Source organism: Camelus ferus, chromosome 10 (assembly GCF_009834535.1).
Source record: "Camelus ferus isolate YT-003-E chromosome 10, BCGSAC_Cfer_1.0, whole genome shotgun sequence".
NCBI classification, from domain to species: domain Eukaryota; kingdom Metazoa; phylum Chordata; class Mammalia; order Artiodactyla; family Camelidae; genus Camelus; species Camelus ferus.
The window spans coordinates 66517922-66536147 of record NC_045705.1 but is presented as its reverse complement, the minus strand read 5'-3'; the positions used below and the strand labels follow the sequence as shown (position 1 = coordinate 66536147).

General features: G+C 51.6%; 2 protein-coding genes across 8 annotated transcripts in view; both read right to left on the bottom strand.

Annotated features, from left to right (window-relative positions):
- The window catches only part of DPP3 (dipeptidyl peptidase 3), a 31783-nt gene extending 24479 nt beyond the window's left edge, over positions 1-7304 (bottom strand). For 2 of the 5 annotated variants that reach the window (XM_006179493.2, XM_014554912.2), the window contains exons 1-2: positions 5460-7304; positions 4005-4282 (exon numbers count right to left, since the gene is read on the bottom strand). In XM_006179493.2, the coding sequence (XP_006179555.1) occupies positions 4005-4282; positions 5460-5511 (330 nt within the window). In that variant the 5' untranslated portion in view covers positions 5512-7304. The other 3 variants (XM_006179494.2, XM_032489909.1, XM_014554911.2) reach the window with 3 other exon arrangements.
- Positions 7305-8470: 1166 nt separating this feature from the next.
- Positions 8471-17919, bottom strand: PELI3 (pellino E3 ubiquitin protein ligase family member 3). Of its 3 annotated transcripts, none has more exons than XM_032489913.1 (8): positions 17747-17919; positions 16550-16779; positions 15944-16015; positions 13747-13876; positions 13041-13142; positions 12089-12283; positions 11582-11770; positions 8471-10249 (listed from the first exon to the last, which is right to left on the bottom strand). In XM_032489913.1, exons 2-8 carry the CDS (start codon positions 16699-16701, stop codon positions 9680-9682), a joined length of 1410 nt encoding a protein of 469 aa, XP_032345804.1. In that variant the 5' UTR covers positions 16702-16779; positions 17747-17919; the 3' UTR covers positions 8471-9679. The 3 variants fall into 3 exon arrangements, with proteins under 3 accessions (XP_032345804.1, XP_032345803.1, XP_032345805.1); XM_032489912.1 differs by having other exon boundaries at positions 16550-16702; positions 17747-17918; XM_032489914.1 differs by lacking the exon at positions 15944-16015 and having other exon boundaries at positions 16550-16702; positions 17747-17916.
- Between the last annotated feature and the right edge of the window lie 307 nt (positions 17920-18226).

Sequence of the window (18226 nt, the reverse complement as noted above, 5' to 3'; positions counted from 1 at the left end):
TCTTCTTGTGTGAGTTTTGGCAGATTATGGCTTTCAAGGAATTGGTCCATTTCATATAGGTTATCAAATTTGTGGGCATAACATTTTTCACAGTATTCCTTGATTATCATCTGAATGCCCATGGATCTGTAGTGATGTCCCTTCTTTCATTTCTGACATTAGTTTGTGATAGTAGTGATAGTAGTTTGTGATCTCTCACTTTTTTCTTAGTTAGCCTGGCTAGAGGTTTATTGATTGCTATGATCTGAATGTTTGTGTCCCTCTAAAATCAATATGTTGAAACCTAACCTCCAAAGTGTCAGTATTAGGAGGCGGGGCGTTTGGAAAGAGATTAAATCATGAGGGCATAGCCCTTGTCATTGAGGTTAGTGCCCCACAAAAGAGACCCCAGAAAGCTAGCTCACATGTTCCATCATGTGAAAACACAGTGAGAAGTCAGCAGTCTACAACCTGGAAGGGGGCTTTCACCAGAGCCAGATCACACTGGCACCTGTCTTCCATTCTTTTTCTGCCTTTTGTGGTTTTAACTGAACCTTTTATATGATTCCATTTTCTCTCCTTTCTTAGCATATCAGTTGTACTTTTTTTTTTTTTTTTTTTTGCTTTGTTTAGTGGTTGACTTAGAGTTTGCAATATACCTTTACAAATAATCCAAGCCCACTTTCAAATAACACTATACCACTTCATGGGTAGTTTGAGTACCTTATAATAACAAAATAATCCAAATTCATGCCTCCCCTCCCTCATATCACTGCTGTCATTCATAAGCAAAGATAGTTGGATATGTCATTACTATTATTATTTTGGACAAACTGTTACCTCTTAGATCAATTAAGAATAAGAACAATAAAAGTTTTTCTTTTACCTGCACTTATTCCTTCCTTCTCCAATGTTCTTCCTTTTTTTATGTAGATCTGAGTATCTAACCTATATCATTTTCCTTCTCTCTAAAGAACTTTTGGGGGATGGATATAGCTCAGCAGTAGAGTGCATGCTTAGCATACACGAGGTTCTGGGTTCAATCTCCAGTACCTCCATTAAAAAAAAAAAAAAAAAAAAAAAAGAAGAACATCTTTTAAAATTTCCTGCAAAGGAAGTCAACTGGCAACACATTCCCTCACAATTTTTGTTTGTCTGAGAAAGTTTTTACTTCTACTTCATTTTGAAGGGTAATTTCACAGGGTACAGAATTCTAGGTTGGTAGACTTTGTCTCAACACTGTAAATATTTCAGCCCACTCTCTTTTTGCCTGCATGGTTTCTGGAAGGTCAGATGTCACTCTTATCTTTGCTCCTCTGTAGATAAGATATTTTTCCCCTCTGGCTTCTTTTAGGATTTTTTTTTCTTTCTCTTTGATTTCCTGTAGTTTAAAAATGATATACCTACATGTAGGTTTTATTTGTTTTTTATTTTTTGTTTTGCATTTAGTATCCTAATTGGTGTTCTCTGAACTTCCTGGATCTGTGGTTTGGTATCTGACATTAATTGGGGGAAATTCTCAGTCATTACTGTTTCAGATATTTCTTCTGTTTCTTTCTTTCTCCTCTGGTTTTACCCCTATATGTATGTTACACTCCTTGTAGTTGTCCCACAGTTCTTGGATATTCTGTTTTGTTTTGTTTCAATCTTTTTTCTCTTTGCTTTTCAGTTTTGGAAGTTTCTGTTGAGACATCCTCAAGCTCAGTTTCTTTCCTCAGCTGTGTCAAGTCTACTAATAGGCTCATCAAAGGCAGTCTTCATTTCTGCTAGTGATTTTTGATCTCTAGCATTTTTGGCACTTTCTTGGAATTTCCATCTCTCTGCTTAAATTGCCTATCTTTTTCTGCATGCTGTCTACTTTATCCATTAGAGTCCTTAGAATATTAATCATGGTTATTTTAATTTTGGGTCTGATAAGTCCAACTCCCTGCCATATCTAAGTCTCATTCTGATGCTCACTCTGTCTCTTCAAACTGTGTTTTTTGCCTTTTAGAATGTTTTGTAATTTTTTTCTTGATAGCCAGACACAAGGTACTGGGTAAAAGGAATAGCCACAAATATGCCTTTAGTAATGTGGTGGTAAGGTGTGGGAGCAGGGGAAGTGTTCCAGAGTCCCATTATTAGGTTTCAGTCTCTTAGTGAGCCTTTGCCTCTAGACTGTGAACTTCACATGTATTTCTAAGTCCTAGGTCCCCACCACTCCCCTTAGGTGGGACAGGATGTTCAGAGCTGTCTGGAATTGGGTATTTCCCTTCTTTTAGATCAGTTAGGCTCTGATAAAACGCTAGCAGGTTTGGTTCTGGTTAAATAGTTCCTCCTGAGGGAAGATCATGTTAAGAAGAACAGAATGTTCTAGCCTATTTCAAAAATGATTCTTTTTTCTCTCCTTCTGCAAGAAGCATGAGGGATTTTTTTCTCTGAAATTCATTGTGAGAACCAGGTCAAGCTGCTGGAGGTAAAATCCCCGAAAGTGTGGGGACCCCCTTATGACTGGGTCCTCCTAGAGTTTTTAACTCTCAGAATTTTCTACACTGAGCCTCCAGCAATTCATCAATTACAGGTCAGGTTCTCCTACACCAGCACTGGTTCTATGGAGGTTTCTGCTCCTGAATTTTTGCTGTGGTAAACTGTGATTCTCTGTACCTGCCTGTCTGTCTTTTCCAATTTGAGGGTTTTGCCCTATGACCTCACTTCTTTTAAGGATCTAAGAAGAGTTGTTGATTTTTCAGTTTCTTCAGCTTTTTACTTGTTGTTAGAACAGATGGGTGACATCTAAGCTCCTCACACGCCAGACCAGAAACTGGAAGTCATGATTTTTTTTCGTTTAAGCCAATCTGAGGTGGGTTTCTGCTACTTACAAACAAAAGAATTCTACTGAAAATAGTTAATACTTGGGTAGCATTCGTCCCACTTTCCCAGGCATTAGCTTTTTTAATGAGTAAATCAAGGCCTAGAGATGGGATGTGACTACTCAAAGTTCAAAAAAGGTAGAAGAAACAGCCTGGGCCTCCACTCAGAGATAAGCAATCCATCCCTTTATTTTACATATAGAAAAACAGACCATATCCTCATACATTCTTGGTGAAGCTTTCTTAGAGGATGATTTAACAGCACCAATTGTAAATATACAGAGCCTTTGACCTAGCAATTCTGCTTTGAGAAATAGGTCCTCCTCACACACGTGCAAGAGTATGCTCATTGTGGTATCATTTGTAAGAATAGCGAGCAATCTAAATGTCCATCACTAAAGAAAAGATTAAGCTGATTATAGTGTACATTGCTCTGGAATGCTTCACAGTCAATAAAAAAGAATGAGGTGGATTTATTTGTACCCCATGGAAGTTCTCCAAGACATGGTGTTCAATGGAAAAAGCAGAACTCGCAATATGTAGAGTGTGATCTCATATGAAAAAGAGATAATAAGGACCATGAACACATGTATAGGTATGCAATACTGACAGAGGACTGAAAAGACTATACACTGCACCTTCTTTGGTGATTACCTCTGGGGAGGGCACTGAGAATGAATGATCTTCGTGTTTTGTTTTGTGTCTTTCCACATTGCTATAATGCATTAAGAATGCATTAAGAATGCATTCATGTATTACTTGGTCAGTAGGCCCACAATCAAACAAAAACAAGAGGACAGGCAGAACATTCTGCCCAGGGACACACAACATGGTAGAGGAAGTTCTCGGTCCAGAACTCAGACCTCCTGATTCCTACACTGGACTAATTCCTCTACCGTCTCTGAATCTCCATAGCTGTTTCCTTTAATCCACAGCCCTTGTTATAATCACAGCAGCCACCATTTATCTTGGAGTCAGGTCACTACAACCCTAAGAGGTACGGACTACCCTCATGCATAGTTTGCAGATGAGAAGACTGAAACTCCAGGAGGGGATGTTCCTGTGTTTGACATCTTCGGCCTAATCCAAAGAGAGAAAGTCCTTGGTATCCCTGCTTCCTGGCCCCTCACACCCAGAAGCCACTCAGGAAATACAGGTTGGCCTGAGAGAACTGACCTGATATTCCTCCTCGGTAAGGCCCTCAGCTAGGGCATGCTGGCGCAGCTCGTCGGGGTCCTGGGCACGGAAGATGCGGCTGAGCAAGGCATAGATGTAGGGGGCCTCAGGAGAGGTCTGTAGCAGCACAGCCAGGCCTCCATACCAGGAGGCCCGTGAGAGGTGATGGGCATAGAGGCGCTCTGTGGGTGACAGCAGGCGGAAGGCCTCACGGCAGTCCAGGCTAGACACACCGATGTCATTGGGGAGGATGTACTGGGCGTCCGCCATGGGCCCTGCTGAGAACCATCACCATGATCACAGCCATCATTTTTCACATGCCAACTGCACACCTGGCTCTGCATGCTCATGGTCTCATTTAATCCTCCCTAAAAGCCCATGAAGAAGGGAATCCCATTGTCCCCATGCACCAGATATGCTAACAGGCTCAGAGAAGGTTAGGTGACTCACCCAAGGAAATTACAAAATATATTGGTGGGCAATGTTTGGCTTGTGCCTCTCAAACTTAAAGACTGAAGCCAACTACCTAGTATTACAGACAGGGAAACAGGTCCAGAGGGGCTAGGAGCTTTGCCCAGTAACCTAAGGGAGGGGTCAGAAACAGAGATCTGCATCTCTAGACTCCCAGCCTAGGCCTGGTCTCCCCTCTTCCTACTCTGACCTCCTAGCCTCCTCTTCAGAATTCCTCTGCAGATTCTTCAATCCTGCCCACCAGTGTGTTCACATGGACAGAGTCCCAGCTGGAAGATCCAAGTTCCAATCCAGGCTCAGCCAGAGACTCCTAATATCAAGTCAATTGTTTTACTTTTCTGCGCATCGATTTCCGCCTCTGTATAATAGGCTTGATAATAACCCAGACTTCACTGGGTGGGTGTGCAGATTAGATAAGGTCACATCTGACGGCGTGTATCTACAGTAGTAAATGATTTTCCTGGACTCTTCCTCTCTCACTGCTCCAGGGATCTGTTCCACTCTCATCCCTCTAACTGCCTTTTCTTCGGCCCTGCGTCCTCCTGCCCTCTTCCTGCGCTCAGCCAGGGGAGCTACCAAGCCACAGAAGTTTCGCGCCGGAAGAATACACATTTTACAGATACGGAGATTGAGGCTTAGAGAGGCCAATGAACTTACCGAAGGTCTCACTGCTCCGTTGGGACCTGGGTATCTCCCAACCCAGGGTTTTCTTCTCAGCGCCCTCTCTTGCTGGGACTGAGTTTCCAACCTCCCCCAACACTCCCGATCCTGCCCCCGAATAGCACAACACCCTGGGTTCTGAAAGGGGCGTTAACCCTTAGCTGCCCTGAGCGCTCCTTGGCCATGGGGCCGCGATGAATCTGGAAAGGGTACTGGATGGGGAGGCGGGGCAAAAAGGGAATGATCTTGCGCTCGGTCCAGGCTCGCCCTGTCCCTCGAGTATGACACACATTGTGACCCCGAATCCCGGGCGCCGTGCCTCACCTGCAGCAGCTGCTCCGATCGCAAACTCACTTCCTGCTTCCGGCTCCCCCATTCATTGGGGCTCCGCGAACTCCGCCCCCACCGGCCAATGGTCGGGCCTCGGGGTCCGGACGGGCGTCAGCTCTAGCCAATAGGCGCGCCGAGGCGAGCTCCGCCTGCACGCCGGCTCCCCGCCCCAGGCGCTACGGGGTCGCGCGCCGAGTGGCCCCAGAGGCCTTGGCCTTTGGACCGCAGGCGGCGCTCGCGCTGGGGTCAGGGACCTCCGCGGCCCGCGTGGCCGCGGCCTAGTTGCGACAGACGGGGCTGACAAGGTACCCCGAGTCCAGGCTGGGGGACTTGGCTGTCACGGACAGAGCACCAGGGATTTCCCCACACACAGTCTCGACCCTCGCTGTCCTTTGGGGTTTTTCTGAGTCCCCCGACCTCAGTTTTGCATGTGGGATTCTGCATCCTGGGGATGATGTGAACCTTCCTCACTGGATTCGAGAGCCAGAGAGGGGAGACTCTTCGGAGACTGCAAAGCTCTCGGTGTAGGGAATTGGGGCTACAGGCGAGCAGGCTCCTGCCAGGGCTGAGATGGTCCCACCACCAGGGCTCCCAAGTTCTCTGCACCGCCACCGACTCGCCATGGGCCTGGTGGAGGCAGCAGCTCAATATCGTCGAGGCTCAGCTTCCTCAGCACAAAAGGGCAAGGGGCCTGGCAGTTTCCCGGCGCTTGACAAGTGTCTGATGGATAAGAAAGCCGCCTGCGACTCTGAAAGGCTGCCCAGGGCATAGCTGAGCCTGAGGTCCGCTCTGGCATGTCTGGATGGTCTCACGGCCTGGGTGGGGCATGCCATGTTGAAGTACCTAGCTCCCAACCTGGGCCAAGTGGGGTCCCAGGTCAGAGCTAGGACAGAGCCAGGCCATCTAAGATTGAATCAGGTCTCTACTGCCTACTGGTTATGTCCTTGGGTGGATCACTTTATCTCTCTGAGTCTTGACTTCCTCAGCCAGAAAACTGGGCTAAAAATTGTCTCCAATCCAGAAGATGTTGTAGGCTTGAGTGAAGTGTTAACAGTTAAGGAGACTGAGGCTCCAAGAGTTGGAAGCCAACCTGAGCCAAGGCCAGGACTGTCTGACACCCTCCACCAACCCATCTGAGTTCTCCCTCGTATTGTGTAGAGACAGGCGGAGGAAAGGAAATACCTGAAATCCACACACTCTCCTTGCCAAACTTTGCCACACCTGTGTCTAGGCACAGACCAGCATGTGCCCACCACCAACACAAACTTCTCATTCACAAAAGGTGCTCAAGGGCCTGCTTGGTGCAACAGTGCTGCTAACTTTTGACTCTGATGGTAATTATCATTATAGACAGGAACTCAATAAATTGGTCTATGTCCTTAAGAAAATCACCCCTCTTATTCCCTGTGCCTCAAATTCCATTGTCTTTTAAATGGGTGTAAAGTCTTACCTAACTTGGGTGAAGTTGAAATGTACATAAATAAATGAAGGAGGTAGTGCTGTCCATTGCCACCAATGGGCAGCTCAGGCCAATGAAAGATCCCAGTACTCTTGAACTCCTCCAACCAAGGTGCACTTTTATCATAGCTAATATGAGCACTTCCTGAAGTTCTGTGCTAGCAGCCTGACATGGGGGATCTCATTTAATTCTTGCAAAAACCCTGAGATAGGATATCATTTTACCTATTGTACATATGGGGAAACTGAGGCTAATGGGCTTACTGACTTCCCTAAGGCCACCCAGGAAGTCCTTGGGAGTCTCTGAACTGGGGTCTAGCCTTACTCAGACCTTCCACCACAGTGTCCCCTCCATCTGCCCCAACACACACAGACTGCGCACGCACACAGACACACAAACACATACTCACACACACTCACATGGAGCAGTCCACTCACTGGAGTCATGACCAACCGCAGCCTTGGCTCTTAACCATGAGAATGAAGATGGGGTAGATGAGGAAATAATATTAAGCACATACTATGTTACAGGTGCCCCCCATGTATTCACAGCCACCTGGCAATGTAGGGATTGTTACTCCATTTAACAGTTGATGAGACAGGCTCCAAGAGTAGAAAGCCAAGCTAAGCCAAGGCCAGGGCTATCTGACACCCTTCACCAACCCCTCTGAGTTCTCCCTTGTGTGGTGTCTGTGCCTTTTCCTTGTCCCTCCCCCTAGAGTCTGAGGTTCTCTGACAGAAACAGCATGAGAATGTTCTCCTGTCTGATTCCCAACAGGGTCAAAAGAGAGAACTGGGAAGAGTTGAATTCCTATCGCTGTGTATGTGTGTGTGTGTGTGTGTGTGTGTATGCAGGAGTTGCAATGTTCCCACACCCACCCCCACGTCCCCATCTGGGCTTCCCCTCTGCGGCAGCATGATACTCCGTGAGCAAGAATCTGACCATGTCCTCCTCTCACCAATAGAGGGTGCCCTCTGTCCTCTCAGCAGCCCCCTGTCTGGTCTCTTTGGCTCCAACCACCTGTGTGGACTGGGGCAGGTCCCTCTCCTTGCAATCTGTACTCCCTAAGGCTCTGTCTTCCTCTGGGGATGATGCCCAGGTCAGGCTTATACTCAGAGCCTCTTCAGATTTTTATATTTCCAGAACCTCCTTCTACTTGTCTTTCTAGCTTGCTCACCCAAGAAAGGTCTGGGGCAAACCCAGCAGTACCCCAAGCTTGCCTTGGCTTTCAGGGAGAGGAGACACTTTGCTAAGATGAACAGGAATCCAGTTCAGACTTGGCCTCCTTGGTAACCAAGGCCCCCTAGACCCCACCCCTCACTCCTTTTTTCTGCCCCCTCCACACCCGGCTCATTGGTCATAAGCATTTCCCCTGCCACACCTTTCCCCATGCTGTTCCCCTTACCTGGCCTGCCCTCCCGACTCCTCCCAACCCCTCCCACCCCTGTCCAAGGAAAGCAGCCCAGTACGATGCAGAAGAGGGCAGGCTCTGAGGCCAGGCAGGCAGCTGTGGATTCAAATCCGACTTGGCCACTTTCTAATCATGTGACTTGGAGCATGTGTTTTAATCTCCCTGTAAACAGAAAGAGTAACACCTCCTCCCTGGGTTATAGTGAGGATTAAACAACAAAACCTCTGAGCAGCAGAGCCCAGTGCCTGGTGAGTGCTCAACGAACATAGTTACTACTGTTAGCACAGCGCGGGGCACACAGTGGGCATTCGGTCACGTTAGCCCTTGTGTCACGGCCAACACTCGAACTGTGAGTCCTCTCTCCTCCCTCAACTCCAGAAATGAGGTTCCCAGTCTCCACCCAGCATCTTCCCTGTCAGCACGACCCCAACTTCTTGTTCCAGCCTCCCTTCTGCCCGCCCCTGCATCCCAGGCTCCAGCCACTCTGAACCCCCCTCACTTGATTTCCTGCTTACTTACACCTTAGCCTGTGCTCAGCCTCCCTTCTGCCTAGAGCATCCTCTCCGCCTGTGCATCCTTCCTGTGAGGATTCCCACCCAACCGCTGAGGCTGAGCCCTTATGTGCCTCCTCCCTCAGTGAGAACCAGCTTCACAGCCCCTGATAATTCTCTGATCCTAGCACACAGGAAGCCATACTGTCACTGGGTAATTTGGCCTGTCATCCACTAGACTGTGAACTCTACCAGGCAAGGAACTAGGTCTGACTGTCTCTGTGTCCCCAGATTCCACTTGGCAAGGAGTCCAGCCCATAGTGGGTATCAGCAGATGTTGGTCCCAGCCTGCCGCCCACCCATCACTCACTGGGTGCTGGAGGCACTGTGCGCATGCGGGACACGCGGGATTTGTGAAGGCAGCTGAGCAGCAAGGTTTATAGAAGAACCCAGAGCAGCAGCAGGGAGATTATCTGAAAGTGGGTTGGCAGGCTCAGGCACAGCCACCCTAAGGTAGGGGTCAGGGGCCCAGGGCCCCTTCACTCCCCCAGGGGCACAGTGTAGGCGGCATGGTGTGGGATGCCCCAGGAAGGGCTAGGGTATAGGGGTGGGCCTCCCTCCATCAGCCCAGGACAGAGCTGGTGCTGAGGCATCATTCTGACTGGGGCAGGAGTCCCAGGGACCCCTTTCAGAGCCAGAGTTAAGAGGGGAAGGACACAGCCCAACCAACACATCCATCTGGTGTGGCTATGCGCCAGCAGGTAGAGTCCCACATGCAGAGCTCCCTCTGGGCTGCAGGAGGTGGGGGACCTGGGTAGGCAGGCGGGCATGGCAGCAGGGGACCCCAGGGAGTCTAGTCCAGCGGCCCCTGGAAAATGAGGCGGACACAGCCATGCTCGCCAGTGAGCCAGGCCCCACAAAAGGGGCAGGCAGCATGGAAGGCGTGGGTGCCATGGGGCAGTGGTGTCTGAGCCCAGTAGCGGGCAGTCTTCTCAGAGCAGACATGGCCGCAGGGTGCAAAGGCGTGGCTGGGCGGCCCAGGGTCCAGGCAGAGGCCAGCCTCCTGGCCGAGCCACAGGGGCACGTAGGGGCCCACGAGGCGGCAGAGAGGACACTCGCGCTCCTGGGGGCCCCGCTCTCGCCGGCAGCCCCAGCCATGGTAGCCGTGGACATGGCCACAGCGGACGTAGACCCAGGGCTGCTGCTTGTCGGGGGCCGTGCGGCCACGGGCCGGACTGGGGAAGGCCAGGGTGCTGAGGCCCACGGGACACTGGGGCCGTGCCGCGTTTGCCTCCTGCCGCTGGGCCTCCAGCTGCTTCAGTGTGGGTGCCCGCAGCAGCCCCGCCGGTGTGCGCCACAGCAGTGTGGCCCCACAGAGGTCGATGAGGGAGCCGTCCTGCAGCACATTGGACTCGTTTTCCACCTGCAGGGGCAGTAGAAGGGCCTTATTGCCCAAGGGGCTCTGGAATTCCCTGCTATTGGCTGCTATCACCCCAGTCAAGCCACCCATCCATCTCACCGAACCTCCCTGGAGAAAGCACACTGGATCAGTGGGGTTGGCCATTTCAGAGGAGCGGGGTGGGCTGGATCAGAGGAGGGGGAGGGCTGGGACTGAGGAGCAGAAAAGACAGAAGCAAGTGGGAGGGCAGGCAGGTGATCCCAGGCAGGCACCATCCCTTACTCTCAGTGGAACGTGGGCTTTGGTCACCTCATCTGCCAAAACAGGTTTGGACCAAAGTCGGTTTTCTAAAACATTTTCCCTGGCTCTCCCCTAATGGCAGAGTCAAGAAAGTCCTCTGTCCAAAATGCTAGGGGCTTAGCCCAAAGCAGCTGTCCTAAGGGCTGTGGCTAAAAGCAAGGATGCTAAGTGCTAGACTGCCTTGGATTGAATTCCAGCCTCATGGTTACTAACTCTGTGTCCTTGGTCAAGTAATCCAGTTTCTCTGTGTCTTGATTTCCTTATCCTAAGATGGATTCTGCCTCCCTGTATATCAAGTGGTTCTCATGAATCAATCAATGTGAACACTTGGCACAGTGCCTGGAACATAGTAGGTGCTCAACAAGTGTATACAAGTGAAACACGTGCATACTTAAAAAAATAATGTTTCCTCGGCTCTCCCAGTAGAATTTATGCTCTGGAAAGATAAGCCATGCTTTTTCCTTGAGGTTTGGCATCTCCTTGCCTGACGTGCTCATACGTAGGAAAAGCTCTGCCTGGCCCACGTGAACTTGAGTAAGCCCCTACCTCTCTCTAGGACCCTCCCAGCTCCTAATATTAGTTCTCTGATCGGTACCACGTGGAACGCTCACTGTCACCTGTGTCAGAGCTACTCTAAAGCCCTTGCCTGCTGGGAGAGAATAAAGCTAAACCTGTCTGAACGTGACAGACACATTACAAACTGCCAACACTTTAGGCTATAAACTGCTCACACGCAGGCCGTGTCACCCTCATAAGAGGGTGTGAATTTTTAAGCTGCTGGCATCCTCAAAAGTCACTGGGTACTGCCCAGTGTGCTTGTGTGTGCTCCACCTCACGTCACCCCATGGACCTCCGGCAGTCATGTGGTCTGCATGTGGAGATGCTCATCTGGTCTGCTCTGTGGGGCAAGCGGCTTATGGCCCCAGATGGAGCCTGCTGAGGCTCCCCTGTGCAGCAGGACTGGACATCACCTCCTGGCTTGGGCAGGGGGAAGGGCAGATGGGGAGGGCCCGGGAAGGATGAGGGGTTTGGGGGGAGGGTGGACAGTCCACCTACCAGCTTCCCCCGCTGCTGTGCTGAGCGGCTGTCCCTCAGGGTATACACGTTCCCACAGACTGAGATCTCCCGCCAGACACCCGGGGCTGAGTCCTCAGAGAAGCCGCCTGCTGGGTGCATCACCAGGACCCCGTTGGTGGTTAAGCCGTCCATCAGGCCGTCAGGGGTCCGCCATTTGGCCGCCCGCTCCTGGGACCACATGTGGGATCAGATCACATTCCTGAGTGGCCCCCAGCAGGCTGCAAGCCAGGAATGCTGCCCCTCTATCCTCAAGGTCAGAGGTGTCCCAGAGAGGATTGGAATTGGTGCTGAATGACCTTGGGCATCACCTGACCCACTCTGAGCCTCACTTTGCTCATTTGTTAAGCAGGGATGCTATCCTCTGCAGAGGTCATGGTTATGATTTCTGCAGGCTGGTCCATCACCCCAGGATGCTGCCCCTCCCCAGCCTACCCCTTGGCTCACTCTCAGATAAAGCACTGGTCCCTGCCTGGGGGGCTCACTCACTCCAAGGAAGATGTTGCTGGAGGCATCAAAGCCAGCGGCATAGATGCGGGCAGTATAGGGTGGCCGGCGGTCACAGAGGATGCGGCAGGCATAGCGGGAGATAGTGCTCTGGGCAGAGGGGCCCTCGGCAGCCCCTCCTCCAGGGGACGTGTCTGTTACCACAAAGTCGATCATGTTCTCCGTGGAGCGGCCAATCTGGGAGGAATGGGAGGTCAAGCACAGATCAATCCCACCGGCTTCCTACGCCAGGGTTTCCTGCTCTGTATGCAGGGTCACTAAACAATGAGTGGCCAGCATCATCCCAATTCCCCGGGGGTCTCCAAATCCAATCACTGCTATTTGGGGTTTCTCCTTCTCTGTCTCCCCCACAGTTCTGGGAAGCACCTCCCTCAAAAAAACTAGTCGATTTGTGGAGAGAACAGTGAAAGGGGAACTCACACCCATAGTCTGGGAATGCTCAAATATTAAAGTGAATTTTTAGTAAGTATTTACTATATATCCATGCTAAGCATTTTATGTGCAATACCTCAGTTAATCTTCCCAACGATTCCACAGGGTGGCTACTACAATGGGCCCCACTTTACAGATGAGGAAACCAAGGCCCAGGGAGGTTAAGTGACTCTTGCCCAAAGTTATCCAGTTACTGGTTGACAGGGCTGGGAGCTGAAGCCAGGAAGTATGACTCTCACACCACACTCTGAACCCCTAAACTGTATGCCTTCTGAAGCCTGGGAGTCCAGTCTTGGGTTTGAATCTCGATACAGCCACTGACTTGCTGTGTGACTGGGAAGTCAACAGCCCTCACTGGGATGTGGTCCACTGAACTGAGTAACCCAAAGCACCTGCTCCGTGACCTTTGGTCCTCCAGCCTCCCCCTGGAACACCTGCAGAGCTGCGTATCCAAGCCCGGTGGCCCAGTGGCCAGAAGACTTGTGGAGGTGCCGGGGCATACCTGGAACATGTCTGTGTCGCTGTCATGTGTGTACTCGACTATGACTGAGTGGCTCCGAGACAGGGTGTATGAGATGCTGTGCTGGCCACGGTTGCTCAGTGCCTGGTGAGAGAAAGGAGAAGTCACTTCCCTGGGCAGGTGGCCAGAAGTGTGAGCCTCTGAGCCAGAAGCTGGAGCCCAGGGCTCAGCGGCCACTCCCAGGGAAAAGGCAGTTCCACCCATTGGAGAGGGTGTATTGTGCAGCTGGCACTTTACACAGGTTACCTAATTTGATCCCTACAACCACCTACCCGAAGGAGGCATGGTTATCATTCTCATTTTATAGTTGAGGGAACCGCAGCTCAGAGAGGAGAAGACACTGGCCTAAAGTCACACAGCTGGAAACAGCAGAGCCCGAATTCTAACCCAAACCCTCCAAAGCCAAAGGCTTTTCCTTTGTCATTGCTGTATGACTGTCACATCCCCTCTCTGAGCCTTGGCTGTCTCTAAAATGATGCTGATCACTTCCGTCCAATGGATGGAGTCTGGAGGTCAAGGAATTGTTTTGCAAACTGTAACACACTACAAGGGATCTCCCATCAGCACCATTTCTCTGGTAGCCCAAGGCAGTGAGTGAAGACACAGTGGGCTCCCCTGCTCCAGTGGGGCTGGGGGCTGGTAGGACTGGAAAGACCAGTGCCCAGGTCTGCTAGGACAGGCTGCTTGCCTTAGAGACGAGTGGTGTGGAGATGTGGTGCATGACGTCTGGCTTCACTCCATTGGCATGTGGCCGGCGGCTCAGTGCCAGGCGGCTTCGGCGGCGGCCCTTGTCCCCACTTGCCAGACACCCATTGTAGCTGTGGATGTGGGGGTCAAGAAGAAAGGGTTGCAGGGAGAGAGAGAAAGTGAGCCCTGGAGAGACTAGGAGGAATTGCCAACTTCTGGGCAGATCCTACCTTAATAACAAGCCCCAGAACCATCCCAAACTAGATGACCCCACTATATCAAACTGGTGCCTCTGGGGAGTGGGGTGGGGGGTCTGAATATCTTCAAAAGGCCTTTCATCTACTTAACCAGTGTTTTCTGGACTCCTGAACCATGCCTGACCAGGTGCTAGGCACTGGGGTGGCAGAGGTGACACGGTGACACACTGTAAGTCAGTTCTGTGTCCCCATTGGCAGGGGAGGGGTGTCCTCAGTTTTTCAAGGAACGTAGGTGCCACCTGCCATGACCCAGGCACAAGCCAAGTGCGCCACAGGCCCAGAGACAGGAGAAGGGAATTCTGGCCCCAGGGTCAGGTTTCTGGGAGGGAACACCTATACTGGGCCTCGAAGAACTAGAAAGGATTCATCTTTAGCAAACTGTCATTTATGATAGCACAAGTACTATTAGAAACCAGAATGAAAGAAAAAAAATAGACCCACATGGCCACTACCTCCATATACTCACACACATCAAATATCTACCTTCCTTTCCAGCTCTTGTCCAGAGGGAAGGATTGTGGAAGGCAGAGATGGGGTGAGTCATAACCTTGACCACTGCCATGTTCTGGAGCTTTCCGTGTTCCTGGTGCTTCATGTTATTAACTACCTAATGGAATCTGTGCAGTGTCCAGCCAGGCAAGTATCTTTCTTCTCATTTTACGTATGAGGAAAATTGAGGCTCAGGGAGGTAAAACGACTTGCCTGAGGTCCTAGGCTAGTAAGTGGAAAAAGTCTGGATTTGAACTCGGGGTCTGTCTGACTCCAGCCTCTTTTGTAGAAGACCTTCTGGATGGAGGGCTCACTCTGAGCAAAGGCCCTGAAGCTAACAGGGTTTCATGAGATCAGGGAGTGGTGACTTGGGTGGTGAAGTGCAGTAGAGGAAGATTAAGTTGGTGGGAGGGCCCTGCTCACCACACTAAGAATTCTGGACTTTATTCTGTAAGCAGCAGGAAGCCACAGAAGGTTTGGCAGCAGGGAGTGAGAAGGATGCATAGCTTCCAAATACTGTCAAGGACCACTTGAAGCAGAATCTTCTGTTAAACTTGTTAAAACATAGATTCCCTGGCCCCAACCATGGAGATCCTGATTGTAGGTTTGGGATGGGCCTGTCAATGAGTATTTTTCAATGTGCTCTCCAGGTGGCTCTGATGTCCAGCCAGTGTGGGGCTTCACTGCTCTGCAGAGAACAAACAGCAGTCAAGAGGGCCTGTCGCCTTAGGTTTGATCAGTGGCCTCACCCTCAGCTGAAAAGCCAGCTCTTCCTTTGGGAAACCAAGCAGCTGCTTTTCTAACACAAGACCCTTGAGAGGGGCATCACTTTTGCTCTTGTAAGCTCTTCCCACATATGGGGGTGGGGCAGTTCAGGACAAAGTCTTGGGGCTCAGACTGGCCTGGCTTAAATCCTGACTCTTCCACTATCACCTCACCTCTGTAAAATGGGGCTAATTTATCAGGACCTACCTCACAGGTTCATTGTGAGAACTAGAGATAAAGCATTCAAAAATGCTTGGCAGAGTTTGGCATATATACAGGTAGCCCTTGACAAACGTTAGCCATTATTATTATTGCTAAAAAAGATAAACGCATGTGGTATGTACATGTCAACAAACAGAAGTCATTCTACTTTCTATATAATCATCAGAATGATACATAGCTAATCAGATACTTTCTTCAGGGCAGAGAAAGAGGCCAAAAGGAGGTAGAGATAGGGGAGGAAGAGGAATCTGTGCCTGGGGCCAAAGTTAAGTGGGTGGTGCAGGGACCCCAGTCAGGGTAAGACTAGGAAGAGATGAGGTCCACCCAGCCACCAACTCACGTCGCTTCCTCTCTCCTGGCCTCAGTTTTCTCATCTGTAGCATGAGGGTCAGCTGTGGCTTAGGGAAAGTTCACTAGACTTGGAGTAAGAAAGACCTGGGTCCAAATCCCAGCCCTGCCACTTACCAGCTGGGTGCCCTTGGGCCAGTCACTTCCCCTCTCTGAGCCTTGGTTTCCTCACCTCCTTCCTCACAGCATCTTTGTGAAGATTGAAATGAAATAATGTCCATGAAAGGGCTTGGCACAGGCCTGCCTCCCAGAACACTTGGTGCGAGCCACATACTGTTCTACGCGCTTCACAGAAATCACCTCATTCATTCCTCTGACAACCCTCTGAGGTATTATTATTATTATCATCCCTAATGGTAAATTGAAACAGGCACAGGGAAGTTAAGCAACTCATAGAGGCAGGATATGAACCAAGTAGTCTTGCTGGAGAACCAAAGTTCTTCACCCCAGGCTACACACTAGATGCTTTGTGAAAGGCAGCTGGTTTTACTTTCTTCTGCTCAGAAACTTAGATGGGCAGTTAGAGTTGTCACAGTAATTTAGGGAAAATGGGAAGATAAAACAATTATGAATTGAGGTAGGTTTGGTCAACTTTGTCTGTGAGCTAGGAAGGTGTGAAGGGACAAACAGCAGAAGGCCATAAGTGGGGAGAGCTGGGGCCCTTGGTCTGGATGTCCTCTGGGGTGCCTGATGCCCCACCCCACCTGGACCAGAGAGGCTCACCCCAGAACGATGAGTTCGCCATACTTGATGGGCTCCTCCCCTGGCTGTGCATCTTCACCAGGAGAAGAGAGGACACAAGAACCATGGTTCCCCGAGTGCCGGAGGTCTGAGGTTCGGGGAGACCCCACTTCAGGGTTTCCTTCCAGCACCATTCTGGGCAGAGTGGGAGAGGAGAAAAAGAGCTTTGCAGCCTCCGGCCCCAAACTCTCTGAATGCCAGGACCACCTAGGCTAAGACCAGAGTGACCTTTCACCCACTCTGTTGCTACAGCAACCACATCACCCCCCCCCAAACTGCTGGGGTTGCTGGGATACCAGGGAAGGGAGATAGATGGGAACCAAGAAGGAGGGGCTACATAGAGGGTCAGAATATTTGGCAGGGCCAAACTTAGGATGGCCAGAGGCTTCTTTGCTTGGAAAAAACCCACCCCAGGAGTTAGGGGCCCTTACTGCTTATCTTAGACCCAGTTCCTGGGTTTAGCTCTCAGTCCCAGGACCTTTGAGTAACCCTTCTGTCAGGTTCTTGGATTCTATCTGTCCATCTTAATCTTTCTGCCCCTTTGCCGGTCTAGGCCTCTGTCTGTTTTCTCAATGACTCTCTGTCCCCGCCTCTGTCCTTTCTGCCGTCTCTTCCCACCCTCCCCATCTCTGCCTGTCTGGCTACCTCTACCTCCACATCCATCTGCCTCAGTCTCCCTATCTTGTCCTCGCCCTGTGGGCAGGCCTCTGGACCCCTCCCGGGTGCGCTCCCTCTCCCTCCCTCAGGTGTCAGTCTGCAGTCCCCGGGCCGCCTGGGTCTCTGGAGGCCTGTGGGGGCGGTGTTCCCCCCTCCCGCTAGGGCTGCAGCAGAGCCCATCTCCGCAGGAAGCCTGTTTGGAAAACATCCCCGCGCAGTAGGGACTGCGCCGGGGCAGGCACAATGACGGCCCAGCGCATACGCAGATAAACACCCGGCGGCCCCTCCACACAAACACGCGCGCGCACGCGCATAGTCCAGCACTACCCGAGCCCCGCGGGCAGTGCCCGGACGGGCGCAGAACCCATCCTAGACCAGCGACCGCAGGTGCGATCGCGCAAACAGCCACAGGCGCCCGCCCTCGGACCGAGTAACCCCACCACCCCGACACGCAAACACGCCCCCTGCGCCCGCTGGGACCCGCCCGGCGAAGCCCCCGCCCCTCCGCCCCGGCGGCCTCACCTGGCCGCACTTCGGACCCCGCTTGGCACCGCTCTCTCTGCGCCTCGCCCCTGCTCGGCCCCAGGGCCGCTGCGGCGGGATGGGCCCGGCCCGCGGCGGCTCCGCGCTGCCTCGTCACGGGGACACCCGTGGCCGGGGGAGGGGTACGAGAGCGAACAGTCACACTCCGCCCCCTGTCCCTTTGCCCCGCCCCACGGAAGCCCCGCCCCACTCTAGACTCCACCCCTTGCGGCGAAGCTTAGCCCCAGTCGGCGGAGCCCCGCCCTTTCCCAGGAGGTCACGCCCCTTATTTGGCCACGCCCCGAGCCCTTAGAAGCCCGCCCACCACTCTGTCTGGAACTCTCGCCCAACTTCGCCAGCTCAGGGACTCTCCCGCAGTCTACAAGACCCCTTCCCCAATTCGGGCTCCCCAGACCCCACCTCATTTCAGGGGACTCCCGGGTTCTCGAGACCCTGGCGCCCCCTCTCCCACCGCAGTCT